At 38.1% G+C, this 17,052-nt stretch overlaps 1 protein-coding gene across 1 annotated transcript in view; it reads left to right on the top strand.

The window, feature by feature from the left end:
• HEPACAM2 (HEPACAM family member 2) overlaps positions 1–15,297 on the top strand; it is a 37,401-nt gene extending 22,104 nt beyond the window's left edge. The window contains exons 3-8 of the mRNA XM_064289988.1: positions 1,165–1,461; positions 9,523–9,648; positions 9,742–9,766; positions 9,859–9,896; positions 11,299–11,372; positions 15,184–15,297. Of these exons, the coding sequence (XP_064146058.1) occupies positions 1,165–1,461; positions 9,523–9,648; positions 9,742–9,766; positions 9,859–9,896; positions 11,299–11,372; positions 15,184–15,297 (674 nt within the window). The remainder of the gene's footprint in view (positions 1–1,164; positions 1,462–9,522; positions 9,649–9,741; positions 9,767–9,858; positions 9,897–11,298; positions 11,373–15,183) is intronic.
• The last annotated feature ends 1,755 nt before the right edge of the window (positions 15,298–17,052 follow it).

The following is a 17,052-nucleotide window of genomic DNA, read 5'->3' as shown; positions in this document are numbered from 1 at the left end:
AGGTAGTAAAAAAAAAATGCATATATTTTAGAGTCCCAGCTCTGCTGTTTAATAGCTATGTGACTGTGGGCAAAGAAATTCAGTGTATGTTGCCTCATCCTACAATAGGAATAATAACACCTACCTCAGGTGGTTGCCATAAAGGTTAAATGTCATCACCTGGATAAGCACTTAAAGTGACTGGCAAATGGCAAATACTCCATAAATGTTGGTTATGATCAGCTGGAAAATAAGAATACCCCTGCCTAAAACTAGAGTTTTTTGTTTGTTTGTTTTTGTTTATATAATAAGAGCCAGGATTTAGACTGGATGAGAAAACCTGCCTAACCAGAGAATATTTTTTAATCTCTCTATTTATTCTGTGGCCTCAGAAAGAAAGCTGTGGGAAATGTGCTTTATCTGCTGGCAATCTGTTACCATAGAAATGGCAAAATGATCTAGGACTATTCCAGTGTGAAGGAAAACACCACAGGGAATCCACGATTAAGTGTTTTATTAATGATTAATGAATATTTGTAAATAACATTGAAAATGTATTTTTCTAAATGGAATCTTAAGCTTAGCTAGGAGGAAGAAATTTTAAAAACCCCTTAACTGCTAAAATATCATGAAAATATGGAATACATGTCTATTTGTGTAGATTTGTGTTCTGTGTGAAACAAACCATGGCTATTATAAATATTTTCATGACTTATCCCAGCACTGAGAAGAAAAACAGATAATATAAAAGTGTGATTGTCAAAGAGAAAATAGTGGCCATGAACTATTGTAAAAGTAGTTTCAAGTACAATTATTCTTTCAGAAAGATTTTGTCTAAAAGATTCCAGATTTAACAATATATTACCAAAAGTTTAATGTCACAATCATGATGCCAGTGTCTATAACACTGTATACTAAGTTTCAAGGCTTTTACTATTTCAAATAAGTTCAATCACATTTCAAACAATTTCCTTTTTCTTGGATATCAAAAAAAAAATGTAATCCATTTACTGGGAATGTAAATAAGGACTTACTACATGATTTTATCATGAATACTTTCATAGAAAATAAAATGCTATTTTCCAAGAAAAATAAAAAAGAAAATGCTGCTAAGCTCTCCTAAACTCAAAAACTATGTCATGATTACTTATTTCACTCTTTTATTTCCTTTTTATATTAATGCAGATGGGCCTTATGGACTTCGAGTTAATTCTGATAAAGGGCTAAAAGTAGGGGAAGTGTTTACTATCGACCTTGGAGAAGCCATCCTATTTGATTGTTCTGCTGACTCTTATCCCCCCAACACCTACTCCTGGATCCGGAGGGCTGACAACACAACGTATGTCATTAAGCACGGGCCTCGCTTGGAAGTTGCATCTGAGAAAGTAGCCGAGAAGACAGCTAACTATGTGTGCTGTGCTTACAACAATGTAACTGGAAGACAAGATGAAACTCATTTCACAGTTATCATCACTTCTGTAGGTAAGTGTGACATGAAGGAAAAGGATTTCAACAAATCACGAATGCAAGCTGGCGTTGCTCTTCCCCTATATATCAAAGAGAAAAGCATTGTGAGGTTATTCAGATATTCTAAGAAACTCTTTCCTGAGTTTACTAAGCCATGGTTTCCATGAGTGGGTGAACACAAACCTAAGACAGAATGGAGGGAATTCAGTTGTTGTCTCTGAGTGGCTGTGAAGAAAAAGGAAAATTCAATAAATTCTAAACACACATTCTTGCTTTCCTGATTTTACAAACAGGAATATAAGAGAAGCAGGCTACCATTCAGAGAGTTTATCTCTACTCTTGCATTAGGTGAGATGAATAAATCTCCATGAGTTAGAACCTTGGATTTCCTCCTACCTATTTCACTCCCCTTTCTCACTGTCCTTCATGGGCTCCCCTTCCTCTTTCACTGTTTAAATACCTGAAATCTGTGGAAGTTCTCAGCAGGGGTCCCAATGCCCTGGAAACTACAAAATTTTGTAAGTCTATGAAAATTAGCATTCTCCGAGGGAAAAAAAATTCATCTAATTTTCAGAGAGGTCATTGATCCCCAAAATGTTTGTTATTGTTGTTGCTGTTGAGTCAGCTCCAACTCATAGTGACCTATAGAACACAGTAGAACTACCTCATAGGGTTTCCAAGGAGTGGCTGGTGGATTTGAACTGCCGACTTTTTGGTTAGCAGCCAAGCTGTTGACCACTATGCCACCTAGACTCCCTCCAAAAAGGTTAAAAATCACTAAAGTTTCATCCTCCGAAGCCTTCTTTTCTCTCTACATATTCTCCTGGGTGATTTCATTCCTTCTCATGGTTTTGTGTACAACTGGTGCCCCCAAAATCTACATCTCTAAAGCACTCAAACTGTATACCCAGCTACCCTCTGGAAGTCTCTATTTCCTTGTTCCAGAGAGAGCATACAGGTCCAACATATAAAAACTGAGCCATCTTCTTTCCCCCTAAATTACTATCCTTTCTATGTTTCCTATTTAAGTGAATGGCCCTACTATCTACCTATTTCCTCAAGCCAGAAAGCTAAATGTCATCCCAGGCTTTCCTCTTGCCCTCCTCCACGTCCAATCATGCGTTCTGTCCATTTTCCTTCCTTCCTATCTCTCTGGTCCATCCTCTTTTCTCCTTTTCCTCCTGCTCCTGCTCTTGCTCCTTTTGCTCTTATCTTCCTCCTTCTCTTTCTCCCCATTCTCCTTCTTCTTCTGCTGTTTCTGCTTCTTTTTCTCCTCCTCTTTCTTCTTTTTCTTCTTTTGCTGCTGCTGTTCCTGCTTTTACTACTACTACTACCTCTACTTCTACTATTTAGTTGTTCCTAGACTATCCTCTGCATACAGACAAAGACAAACCAGATTTCCATCTGGGGAAAGCCTGGGGATGATTGGAATAGGAAGTGGTATTTAACCCAAAAAACCAAACCCACTGTCGACACTTAGGGTGCCTATAATTGGTGAGGAAACCCTGGTGGCATAGTGGTTAAGAGCTATGGCTGCTAACCAAAAAAGTTCAGCAGTTCAAATCTACAAGGTGCTCCTTGGAAACTGTATAGAGCTGTTCTACTCTGTCCTGTAAGGTCACTACGCATCAGAATTGACTTGATGGCAATGAGTTTGTGTTTTTTTATTTTCGGTATAACTGGTGAAGGAACAAGGTGCTACCCATTGATACCTTCTCCTTCTTTATAGCCCTGGTGCCTTGCGTAGGGTTTATAACATAGAGAAATTCAATACATTTTGTTGAATAAATGAAACAAGAATATAATTCTTTTTAACCTTTAGGCTAAATTTTTCAGTCTGTGCCCCTTGGACCACCAGCCGTTAAAATCACCTGTGGAAGTCTCTAAAATGTATAGTTTTATTAAGACATTTCAGACGTATTGGATTAGGATCCCGTATGCAGGACCTGAGAATCTGAATGTTTATCAACACAAGTGTGAAAACCACTTGTTTAAGGGTTTTTTTCCCCCTCCATAGAATTTATTTAAAAACTCTTAAAGAGCCATCAAGAATTATAAGACCATCGTACACCTATAGGTTAATGAACAGATACATAGTGGATGGGGGTTTTCCAGGGCTTCTTAAAGTCAAGGGTATTCATATTTACAAAATCACCTTAGTCAGTATATTGGGGTTTTTATACTGGAATGTATGTATATGTATATATGTATGTATACTGTCCAGAATAGTGCTGTCCAATATAACCTTCTGTGATGGTAGAAATGCTCTATATCTGCACTGTCCAATATGGAAATCTGTAGCCTAATTTGGCTGTTGGCATTTAAAATGTGGCTATGCAACTGAGGAGCTGGATTTTTAATTTTCTCTCATTTTGATTAAATTTAATTTAAATTTAAATAACCACATGTGTCTAGTAGCTGCTATATTGGACAATACAGCTCTAGAATTTTCACCTGAATTATGCTACATTTGGGCAGTAGATAATAATAGATTTCCCTTGTAGGCTACAAAAGTATACATGTGTTTATGGTGATATAAATTATGCACTAATGCATTTATTATTGAGCACTTATTATGGGCCAAATACTGCGGTAGGCACCGAGAATGCCATGTGGAAAATAATAACTGCTGCTGAGAAGGGGCTCACAATCTAGTATGGGTGGCAGACATGTAAACAGCTAAGGTGCATTCTTTGCTTTCTATTTTGCTAAAATTTTAATAGGCATAACCAGCTTTTCAACCCAGTAGCTAACCAAAACATAATTTTTAAGTAAACCATAATTAAGCATGTAAAATATTTTAGTAGCAGCCTAGATATCATCCTATCTGCCTTCCTCTTGCTCACCGTAAGTGAAGAAATGGCCAGAATGCATAGAAGTGTACTGCAGGGAGACCTTTCCCACCACTTAAGCTTTCTCCATTAATGTTTAGTCACGGTATTTTCATAATATCTGAAGCCCCCAATATTTAATCAAGATCTTATTACCACAGTCCAAAGACAGCTACAGTCTTAATTTCAGACAACTGGCTTTTGCAAAATCTAAAAAACCTGTTTGACCTGTACAAAGACCAGGCTAGTTGTTATTACAGTAAATAAGAAGAGCAGGTGCTTATTTTTCAGAGGGATTCAGAGTTGTCAACATTAGTGACCTCTGTGGTTTCCAGAGCTATTTTACCACCCCTCAAAAGTCCACAGAACTTTTACTCAAACAGCTGCAAAATGATGAAGAAAATTAATGGCATTGATGTGTTTTGTTAAATATTTGATTCTTTTAAAGTTTTCTAAATGAATGAGCCTTGTGATACAGATGAAGTGTACTGCAACTTCCACTTACAAATAAGCCTCACTTGTAACTATCAGTTGAGCATGTACTGACCACCCACTCTGATGAGAAATCTGTGCTAAGATCTGTGGAGAATTTAAAATAATTGAGAAGAATAAGCCTTTGAGATGTTTCCAGAACTAAGCTGGTGTTTGGTGTAACTAGAGCCAAATCGTAAGAAATAGAAGAACCTCTTTGTTTTTAATGAGGCAACAAATATGGCTAACCAAAAAGTGTCAGCAATAAGATGAGGAAGGCAAAGGAAAGAGGAGTCAAAGATGACTCCCAGGTCACAAATATGGAAAGAAAATGACAAGGTCGGAAAATGATCAAACGTTTTATTGGGGGCTTGTGGTGGGAAGAGAATGACTAGAGAATGTGCCAATTAGTTCTGTTTTTTTCTGTGTGGATAAGACCAGACCAGATGGTGTCTTCCACCTCTACGGCTATGATTCATATCCAATTTGTGATGTTAACTGACTGTTCTGTACCTCAGTGGAGACAGCCTAAAGGAAACAGGGCCAATGGGCAAGATCACACAACTATGAAAAAAAAAATTTATTTTGAGAAGGTGATAAAATAATATCTGGATTCAAAGCCCATTTTTTAACCATTATCCAAACTGCCTCCCTTAATGTAACTGAGAATATCGATGGGACTATGTCTTTCAAAAAGATATGTGTGGTATCACGCGTATGCAGAACAGCATACATTTTCTCATGACTTTTAACTAATTTTATGCTGTGCACATAGAGATACTTCTGATTTATCTGTAATGTGTATAAGTTCATTTTAATTATAAATTATTAAATATCTGTACCTAAAAATAATACTTGTAATATATGTTTCAAGGAAAGTACAGCTATTAAAATGCCAAGTTGGCATTTATGTTGTAAAAAAAATAAAATGATTTCCTTGCCTTAATTAAGTTTCTTATTCCTTGAAAGCATGTGTCTCTATGTTGAAGTTTTAACTGGGCCTAAATCAATATTGCACTATATATAAAATGAAACTATTTATGGAAATGTAAACATCTAATCAGAATTCAAAAATTCACATTTAACGTAGGCATTCTAATATATAAATAGAGTCCTGTAGGACTACCTGGCCTTAATTTGAGATTTAGCCATACTAGAAATGTTTTGGGTTTTCCTGTGATCAGAGAAATCTATCAAGTTTAATATTTATTTATATCCTACATCTTTTTATAAAGAGGAGAACAGGAAAATTATTGGAGGCAGGAAAATGATTTTACTAATTTCTTCTATCTACTTAGGAATTTCTCAAGTCAAGAGCTCTGGGAGTTGTATTTCATATTGGACCACTAGAGATAAGGATTGAGATAGAACTACAGTTCTGATCTCTAGACCTTCAGGTCCTAGGTGACATCCTTGTGAGCATCTAGCACAGAATAACTGTGCCCATCAGATGGGGCCATGGCAGAGTATGAAAATAGCACGCCCGTCAATACGGAGCCTTAAGCTTCTCAGGGATGTGAATCGGCTGCCATAATCAATGAACAGATTGGATGGGAGAGACCTCAGGACTCCACTCTAATCTAGAAACAGACGCACTGACTGGTAGCTTATGGCTGTCCTGTTTTGAGTGCAGCCTTTCAGACAGCAGGGTTGCAATGCCATGGATACCACACCTCTTACCCATATTTGCACTTAACATGTTATTTCATTTTATTTGTTTGCCTAAGGAGGGGGCAAATAGCATTTGCACTAGGGCTTTGGCAAATGAGCCAATCATGTTTAAAGAATGGGGGGAGAGTGGCATGCTATGTGCTAAAGAATTATAAACTCCCTGAAAGAAAAAGGAAGGGGGCTCTTGCAATTGTCCAGAACCACATTAGGGATCCTTATACATTCTCTGTGAAAAAACGGTCAGAATTTTCTTGCTGTCTTGTTTTGAAGTTGGAGCTCTAGAAGTCCATCTCTCCAAAACATATTTGTCTAGAGCTGAGACCACGCAACTGTGCTTCTTGATTTAATCCTTGACATATTTGGCTTTTTTTATTTTGCGATAGGAAACAAAATTCAAATGCTAGGTCTGGTTAATCATGTGTGTTCTGGGATAGAGAAACAGTGTCGAGAGTGAGAAAGCCAGACTATTATAGAGAAGAAATGGGCCTAGTACAAAAGAATATTTGCTCTGAGAAAAGGACTGTCCCTAGCCCCCATTATTAAGGGGGAGAGCATTCGACCTTGGCCATAGCAAAGACTTGGGAGACAGGAGCTGGTCACTACAAGTTATCTTCCGTAGGGCAGAGACCAGTGGAAGAGGCAGGAGGACAATAAGGAAGAATAGAAGTATAAAGAAATAAGGCAGTGGTAGTGAAGGGAAAGAGTGGGACCCTCTGTAGGACAAAATGTGAAAATTAGGTCATTTTAGGAAATATATATTGAAAGGGCCAAAAAGTTAAAAATAAAAGAGAGGGAGATGTGTCTTATCTAGTGTAAGACATCCAGTCATGGTAAAATAAATCTAGTGCCAGGCTTCAGAATTATGAAGCACCTGGAAAAGGCTGATATGTGCCAGAGTGTAACTTTACCATAAGAATGAGAAATACTCTGAAATTATTATTATTAACATTATTTTCAAATTTAAGAGAAAAAAGAGCTGAAACTATACTAAAATGTTTTTCTGAAGCTCACTGTAAGTCATGGTAATGCACACTGCAGGAAATTGAATAGAATAAATTAGCACTGAATGGAATATATAGGAGCCTACCTGCCAATTGCAAAAATTATTTTTTGACCGTGCATTAGCAGGAAAAATAAATTAATTAATTAAACTCGTAGTCAGAATAAACTCTTTCCAGCCTCAGTTCTAGGACTTACTAGCTGTGGCAAATATTTTATTTTCTCTGAGACTATTTCTTTATCTATGTCTATAAATGGCCCTTCAAAATTTTTATAATTATAGAGGATGTGATACATCTATACCAAACATATGGGAAGCATATGTACACATACATATAATGCTCATGCATTTAATTGTGTATTATCTGGAAATATCTCTAGCTAATTTTGATTTTAATATTGGATCTAAAATGAAGAAAGAGAGAATTCACTTGCTAAAAGTAGTGCTTAAGTCATATTCTATTATGCAATGTTTCTATCAAGTTTTTCTTTCTTATTTTGCTTTTCTATCCCTGCCATTATCTTAGGAGGACATTCTATTTGCCTTTATCTTATTGACAACCACACCAGAGTATGGTTTCCCTCTGAATGCATATTTTAGGAGTGAAATTGACTAACCTTGCTGAGCTTCCAAAATCATGCAACTAGAATACTAACTGGAGCCCTAGTGGTGTGGTGGTTAAACAGCTCAGCTGATAACCAGAAGATCGGCAGTTGAAATCTACCAGCTGTTCCTTGGAAACCCTGTGGGGCACTTCTACTCTGTCCTATAGGGTCACTATGAGTCGAAATCAGCCTGATGGCAATCAGTTTGATTTTTGGAGCCCTGGTGGCACGGAAGCAAACAGCTTGGCTGCTAACCAAAAGTTTGCAGTTCGAATCCACCAGCTACTCCTTGGAAACTTACGAGGCAGTTTTACTGTGTCCTATAGGGTCACTATGAGTCAGAATCAGCTCAGGGGCAACATGTTTGGATTTTTTTGGTTTATGGTACTAAAGAATCTGAAAACTAGTCATGAAAAGAACAACAAAAGGATATGGGTATGTTTAATCTGAAGAAGAAAATTCTCAGCCAAGATGTGAGATCAAATAACTGAAATGGCATCCTGTAGAGAAAGGATTTGGTTTATTTGTTGTGGCTCCAATTGGCACGAACGAGTAGATCTGGGCTTAATGAGCAGAAGGATTTCTGGTTCTTGTATAATGGTCAGGCAGGGATGATAGAAAGAGCATTGAAGTGTAGTCAGACTTTACTACCTTCAGACATTGCTAAATTCAAATTTGAGTCCTGGAGCCTTAGTTTTCTTATATTCAATATGGATCTTATTCTTGCATTGTGGAAGTGGTAAGTAGTAAAAATATTAGTTTTTATTAGATTTTAATAAGTCAACGATGCATGTTTTAAGCTCTAGGGTTTCCACAAAGTGACAAATAAAAAAAGTATAACTAATAAGAACATAGTAAGAAAAATAGGAATAAAATAAAATTCTGACTGATCTAAATTAAGACAAGAAAGAAGATAATAAGAAATAAAATGTGTAGGATAAACAGAAAGAATGGTAAGGTCATAGATTTAAATTGAAATATATTAATAAATATGTTAAATATAAATGGACCAAATACTTCAACTAAAAGACACATATTGTCAAACTGGATTAAAAAAAAAAAAACTATTTGCTGCTTATAAGATACATACCTTACATATAAGGATACTGAAATGTTGAAAGTAAAAGGATGAACAAATAAATCATATGAATATTAGCCAAAGGAAAACTGATGTAGCTATACTAATATCAGATAAATTAGACTTTAAGACAAGAAGTATTTCTTCAGATAAAAAAATGAACATTTCATAAGTTTAAAGGGGTTTATCCAGGAGGATGATATAAAAATTCTGAATTTTTATGCATTTTAATAGCATAGCTTCAAAATGCATCTAATAAATAGCAAAAATTGACAGAGAGAATTTAAAAATCCATAATTAGAATGGGGAATGTCAAAATTTGCAGTAGTGTCTCATATAAGATAAAGCATAAACAAAGGGAACTATTTAGTAATTCATTGACCTTTAAGAAAATATTAATAATTTGTTATTTTTATATAGGACTGGAGAAGCTTGCACAAAAAGGGAAATCATTGTCACCTTTAGCAAGTATAACTGGAATATCACTATTTTTGATTATATCCATGAGTCTTCTCTTCGTATGGAAAAAATATCAACCCTACAAAGGTAGGTTAAAATTAGAAAAGAAGGTAAAACAAGATAGTTTTATGTGTGTACTAAAAAAGTAACTTACTATGTTTTTTTCTCTTTTGGTTTTAGTTATAAAACAGAAGCTAGAAGGCAGGTAATGCATATGTTTCTACAAAAAAAAATTTTTTCCTGAATGCTTTTTCCTCAATTATTATCACTGACAGAAATGCCTATTTATCTTTTCAGACCAGAAACAGAATATAAGAAAGCTCAAACATTTTCAGGTAATGGCCTGAAAGGGGGTATTATGAATGCTCATGTATGTTAGTTAATATTGTTGATATTAATTATTATATATAAAGTATCATTAATATAATAAATTAATATAAGCTAAAATTAATATAATGATTTATCACCTTTGTATAGTTTTTTTTATAGCACCCTCACTTTACAAAGTGCTATACCTTTGTGCTACGATTTTAAGTCACACAGCTCTGTAAGGTAAGCCTGGTAGACACTCTTAGCTCCATTTTAAAGCAAGAGAGCTAAAAGTCAGAGAGATTAATGCACTTGCCCACAGTCACTGAGTTCTGCTGAATCCTAGTCCATTGATCCTGGTATTATTTTGAAAATAACAAAGGGTTCTCCCACTTTTGTTAATTGCAAAATAAAAAGCTCTTTGGGGTTTTCCTAAGGCAGGTGGAAAGCTGATGGCTCAGTCCTAGGGAGAAAAGGAAAGGGGGGTTTGACGGGGCCAGTGTTCCTTCTTTGTCCCCAGCTGACTCCTGGTTGCCATCACTGTTGTTATCATACTGACTTGTTATCGTAAGTTATCAACGTTGCTTTTGCTCAGCCTTGGAGTCACACAGAGCCGGGTTTCAGTCCCATATATGCCACTTTCTCCCTATGTCACCTTAGGAAAAAAAAAACTTATTTTTCCTGACCCCAACTTCCTCAACTATATAATAGACATAATAACTTCCTGCTATGGGTTTTTTTTTTTTTTTTTTTATGGGTGTTACGAAAGTTAAATAAAATGATGTAGGTGGAGTGCCTAACATGATTCCTGGGTGATTAATAAATGTGGGTCTTTTCTGTCTATCTAGTACTTTCTCACTTACAAATGATAGAATGTCAGGGCTCGAAGGATCTCAGACTATCTGGTTCCTCCTCCCTCCAGGCATTTTACAGATGATAGTTTAGGTGACACTGATAATGTGCTGTGTTAGATTGTATTGTCTTTTGTATGTATGGGCAGCTGTAATTATCTATTTATTCTTTTAGTTTTGGTGATCTCTGTTAGATCTAGCAGAGTGCATTAGGTATTATGGATGGATCTAGCAGAGTGCACTAGTTATTATGGATGGATAAAGGGCTGTGGTGACCTCCATGCAAAAGCCTTGGAGTCCATAAGATGCCAGTAGCCAAGGGTCACAAAGGACTGTACATTGTTCCCACACCAGGCTTTCATAAAAATTGTTCCAATTCTTTGCTTTAGAAGAAGTGATTTCCAATGCTGCTTAATGGCAACTTAATTGTAGGGGACTAGGGAATGTTAAATTGGTTTTGTACACGTACTACTTAAAGCAGACAAAAAAATATTTAAGTTTTATAAAGGTTTTGTAAAAAAGCAACAATTACAAGTTGAGGCTTTTGGTTGTGAGTAGTATTTATTTTCCATTTCAGGCCATGAAGATGCTCTGGATGACTTCGGAATATATGAATTTGTTGCTTTTCCAGATGCTTCTGGTGTTCCCAGGGTTGGTTTTCCTAGTGACTGATCAGGCAAAAAGTAGAGTTCTGCTTCACCAGAGGTGTAAGCAGTGTTCATTACGCACTTAGGTGGTGTGATCAAATGGGTGCATTATCCCTCAGCTGTGTGGACTCACTCTACAATGAATGACGTTGCCAGATATGGGGGTAGAAGCATCTTCATAAGGCTAACGCAAATAAAGATGTTATGTTAATTCACAGTCTTTATCCAGTAAACTCAGTAAATAACTATTGAAGGTCAAGGGAAGTGGATAAATCGTGGATCAGAAAGCCCAAGTTAACATAATTACTGCATCACTTCAGTGACTGCAGCTAGCCGCTTCGCTGAACTCAGTTTCCCCATCACTTCCCCCTCACATCTCTTGAGCACATTGCAAAGCCAACTGAAGGTGCCTCATGCTCTTCAAAAGAAAGGTAGCAAAGAAACCCAATGTATGCAGGTATGCATCTTTATTATTATCCTAAAGATACGTGAGGTGAGGATAAAAAGAAGCTTTTACGCAGTCGATGCCACTTTTCCAGTCTACAAAGAAAGGGTTTTCTAAAGCAGTTTTGTTTTTAATAGACATGCAGAGTTGCTCTTAGCTAATAAGTTCATTAATGTTTTTATAAATTTTCATAGGATCAATTTTTCCTCTGCTTCTTTAGCCCCTGTGATCACTCACTTAAGGAAGGAACTGTAAGAGGATTGCTTGCTTCTGTACATTTTCATTTCCATTTTTTAAAAGAACTGTTTGCCGTTAGAGAATGGTTACCTCACTTGCTCAGAGCATTCTATCAACATCCAGCAAGTTTCCTGGCCGCAGACTCACTTTCACAAATACTATGTCAGTAGCGGTGAGAGATGGATTGGATTTCATCCTCCCTAGTAGTTTAGTAGTGAGTAAGGAAGTAGTGAGTAAGGAAATACTGGTGGCGTAGTGGTTAAGCACTATGGCTCCTAACCAAAAGGTTTGCAGTTCAAATCCACCAGGCGCTCCTTGGAAACTCTATGGGGCATTTCTACTCTGTCCTATAGGGTCACTGAGTCGGAATCAACTCGATGGCAACGGGTAGTAGTGAATAAAGGAGCCCTGGAGGCGCAGTGGCTAAAGCACTTGGCTGCTAACCAAAAGGTCTGCAGTTGGAACCCACTAGCCACTCCAGCCAGGGTAGAAAGATGTGGCAGTCTGCTTTTGTAAAGATTACAGCCTCGGGAACCCTGTGGGGCAGTTCTTCTCTGTCCTGTAGGGTCGCTGTGAGTCAGAAACCACTCAACAGCAACAGGTAAGCAGCACCAGGAAACCCTGGCAGCATAGTGGTTAAGAGCTCCACTGCTGACCAAAAGGTCGGCAGTTTAAATCCACCAGGCGCTCCTTGGAAACCCTATGAGGCAGCTCTACTCTGTCCTATGGGGTCGCTATGAGTCAAAATTGACTTGACGGCAACGGGTTTGGTTTTGGTTAAGCAGCCCTAGTGCCCGCATCATCACAGAGGAAGGGCAGAACTACATTACAAACGTTTTGCAATGCCCTAGGCAATCTCAGGCTGGATCGGCTCACTCTTCAGGTCCACCACCAGAAAGACAAAAATAAGTACTTGGTGGATTAATTATTTCCAACAGCTCTGCTTGTGGCAGAGATCACCCCTCCAAGGTGTAACGTCAAATGGGAGAGCAGAAAACTGCAGTGCCAACAAGAATTATAAGTGAATTACTGAAATAAAGAGTTTATTTAAAATAATGCACATTTTTTACTCCTAAGATTTCAACAGAAAGGAATGAGATTTACACAAGGAACTTTAAATTTAGCCTTGTGATTAACCCCAACCCATTGCCGTCTAGTTAATTCCAACTCATAGCGACCCTATAGGACAGAGTAGAACTGCCCCATAGGGATTCCAAGACTGTAATGTTTATGAAGGAAACCCTAGTGGCGTAGTGGTTAAGTGCTACAGCCTCCAACCAAAAGGTCTGCAGTTTGAAACCACCAGGTGCTCCTTGGAAACCCTATGGGGCAGTTCTACTCTGTCCCATAGGGTCACTATGAGTCGGGATGCACTCGATGGCAATGTGTTTAATGTCTGTGAAAGACAATTGCCACATCTTTCTCCCATGGAGCAGCTGGTAGGTTCTAACCACCAACCTTTTGGTTAGCAGCCCAGCGCTTAGCCACTGCATCACCAGGGCTTCTTGTGATTAGCCAGGACTCAGGTTTTAAAATTTTATTGGAAGGATATCAGTTGAGAAACTAAAAACTCTACAATCCTCAAGAACTTGAAGCAGAGATACAGATGCTTTAATTACATATCGGAAGCCCCCCCCCCTTTTTTCTTTCATAGCTGAATAACTTGAGTTGAAACCATGCCGATCTGCAGAGCTGACAACCCCTGAGGAATTTGTTGAGGTTCTTAGTTGGCTGTGCCAGGTGCTTTGGAGAAGAAGTGAGAAATCAAACCAACAAGTAAAAGAGGAGGATGAGCAATAGGACACGGGGAGGAGGATCTATGTCAGAAGACGCCAGAATGGCAGTTATATGTTAAGATTAGCCTTGAGAAAAGAAGGAAAATCATAATAAAACCAAGGTCTCAGAATTCAGGTTAAGAAGGAAATAAATTTAATTACTGAGTTTTAAAAAATCAAAATAATTGCTTAGCTTGTTGTGGTATGAGTACAGAGAGAATACTCTTCTCTTTCTCTACCTGTTGTACATTTCTACTGTCCTAAATTTCTTTGGGGAGTTGAACAGAAAGGCAATTGCCTGAAACAAGAAAGTTTACTACTTGTCAACAGCTCTAATATTAGGTTAGCTGACACGTACCAAGGACAGAGTCTTCTAGGTGGAGGTGTATAAATATGAAGGACTGAAAGTCCTTCCATTGTCCAATCCATTGCTATCAAGTTGATTCAGAGAAAGTGGCCATAAGTGTATAAAAATAGGAAGAGTTTCGGACTGGGGAGAGAAATCAGACTTTGGCTAAATAATTGGCAAGCAGTGTTTACAGGAAGAAGGAAAAACAAGAAATGGAAGTTAATAAAACATGAATGCCAATTTCAATAAAATGCCTGTTGTTTTTTACCAGACAGGAATATACTGCTATACTTCCCACATTCACCCAAGCCTTTAGTTCTTAGAACCCACTGCTACATCCAAACCAAAACGTCTCCCTTCGTGTGTTCTATATTTCTTGGTACTGTCTTTATTCACTTGCAGTGTGATGAGGGCTTTTAGCTGTATGTTATTCTTTCTTTCCAGCCACCCTTGTACACGTAATTGGCAAATAGTGTCAAAAGGGTAATGGAGATGTAATATAAAAGATAACAGTATATGCTCTCGGATTCTAAGCTGTCCTGGTAACTCCTCTTTTGCTATTTTTTTCTTTCTACTATATTTCCTTTACGATACTGCTAACTCTCTTCTTAAGTGAAGAAAAAAGTGATAACTTTGCCAAGCCCCTTCCTCTTCTGACCTCATAGCTATGATGCTACACAAACTACCTTAGGGTAAGTGCAGGAAACTGTAGCAGGAGAAAAATGAACACTCAGGGAAGATAAACAGTTCTAATTCTCTACTCATCACTATTTCTAGCTGTTTTCAACTATGCAGCATAGACTATGCAGGGGCAGGTTAACTAGGAGTAAGATATGCATGGGCTTGTGTTTATTTACTAATCTATAGGTGAAATTGGTCGCTACAGATTACTAAGTAAGAACAAGTAGCCCGTGCATATCTTACTTATTGGGTAATCCATCCCTGCATAGTAGAAAAACTATTTGTTAGTCTTTCTCTAATTTTATTTTTAAATGTGTCACATTTCTAGATGCCGAGTAGCTCTGTTCCAGCCTCCGATGGTATATTAGGGCAAGATTTGCACAGTACAATTTATGAAGTTATTCAGCACATCCCTGCCCAACAGCAAGACCATGCAGAGTAAGTATGAATCTGCATTTGGTAGTGCAACTACAGAGAAGCTCAGTATTTAGCCTACGCTTTCTCCTGGAATTTAAAAGGCTCAGGAGAAAAATATTAATACAAAATGATAGCTTCTGCGCATTTGAGCACACTTTTCTATCTGAAAATCATTTTGCAAAATAAAACACAAATTATCTGGGGCTGGCACTTGGGCCAGTGGACTGGACGCAGAACTCTGAAATTAACTGCTGGGTTGAGAATATGCCCCCCTTCTCAGGAATCTTCAGCCCAGTTCTCAAGCCATCTTGGTTATCTTGATGAGTTTTCAGTGGTTGTGATGGTTTCAAAGAGCCCCTGTGCTCAAATGGTTAAGCATTCAACTACTAACTGATAGACTGGCAGTTCAAACCCACCCAGAGGTGCCTCAGGAAAAAGGCCTGGCTATCTGCTTCCAAAGGGTCAGAGCCCTGAGAACCCCATGGAGCACAGATCTACTCTTCAACATATGGAGTTGCCCTGAATCAGAATCAACTCAATGGCAACTGATTTGGTTGTTTTGTTTTTATGGTGGTTTTAAGTCCCTGGGTGATACAAATGGTTAAGCATCCAGTTACTAACCAAAAGACTGAGAGTTTGAATCTCCCAGAAGGGCCTTGGAAAAAAGGCCTGGCCCATCTACTTCTGAATTATCACAGCCATTGAAAACCCTATGGAGCACAGTTCTACTCTGAAACACATGGAGTCACCATATTTAGGAATCAACTAGATGAAAACTGGTTTGGTTTTTTGTGTGTGTTAGGTGACAGTTTACAGCTCAAGTTAATTTCTCATACAAAAATTTATACACATACTGTTATGCAACCCTAGTTGCAATCCCTGTAATGTGACTGCACACTCCCCTTTCCACCTCAAGTTTCCCATGTCCATTCAACCAGCTCCTCTGCCTTTCTGCCTTCTCATCCTGCCTCCGGACAGGAGCTGCTCACTTATTCTCTTGTATCTAAGAAGCACACTCTTCACAAGTATCATTTTATGTTTTATAGTCCAGTCTAATCTTTGTCTGAAGAGTTGGCTTCAGGAATGGTTTTAGTTCTGGGTTAACAGAGAGTCCAGGGACCTTGTCTTCTGGGGTTCCTCTAGTCTTAGTCAGACCATCATGTCTGGACTTTTTACATGATGTTGAATTCTGCATCATGCTTTTCTCCTGCTCCATCAGCAACTCACTGTTGTGTTCGCTGTCATGGCGGTCATTGGTAGTAGCCAGGCACCATCTAGTTCTTCTGGTCTCAGGCTGATGGAATTTCTGGCTTATGTGGCCCTTTTGTCTCTTGGGCTAATATTTTCCTTGTGTCTTTGGTGTTCTTCGTTCTTTGCTCCAGATGGGTTGGGACCAATTGATGCATCTTAGATGGCTGCTTACAAGCTTTTAAGGCCCCCCATGCCACTCACCAAGGTGGAATGCAGAACATTTTCTTAACAAACTTTGTTATGCCAGTTGACCTAGATGTCCTCCAGAACCATGGTCCCAGACACCAGCCCCTACTACTCTGTCCCTCAAAGTGTTTGATTATGTTCAGGAAACTTCTTAGCTTTTGGTTTAGTCCAGTTGTGCTGACTTCCCCTGTATTGTGAATTTTCTTGCTGTTCACCGAAGATAATTCTTGTCTACTATCTAGTTAATGAATTCTTCTCTCCTTTCCTCCCCACCCTCACAACAATCAAAGAATGTTTTCTTCTGTGTTTAAACCTTTTCTTGAGTTCTTATAAGAGTGGTCTT

Source organism: Loxodonta africana, chromosome 8, assembly GCF_030014295.1.
Source record: "Loxodonta africana isolate mLoxAfr1 chromosome 8, mLoxAfr1.hap2, whole genome shotgun sequence".
Lineage (NCBI taxonomy): Eukaryota > Metazoa > Chordata > Mammalia > Proboscidea > Elephantidae > Loxodonta > Loxodonta africana.
Note: the sequence above shows the minus strand (reverse complement) of the source record. Positions and strands in the feature narration are given on the sequence as shown.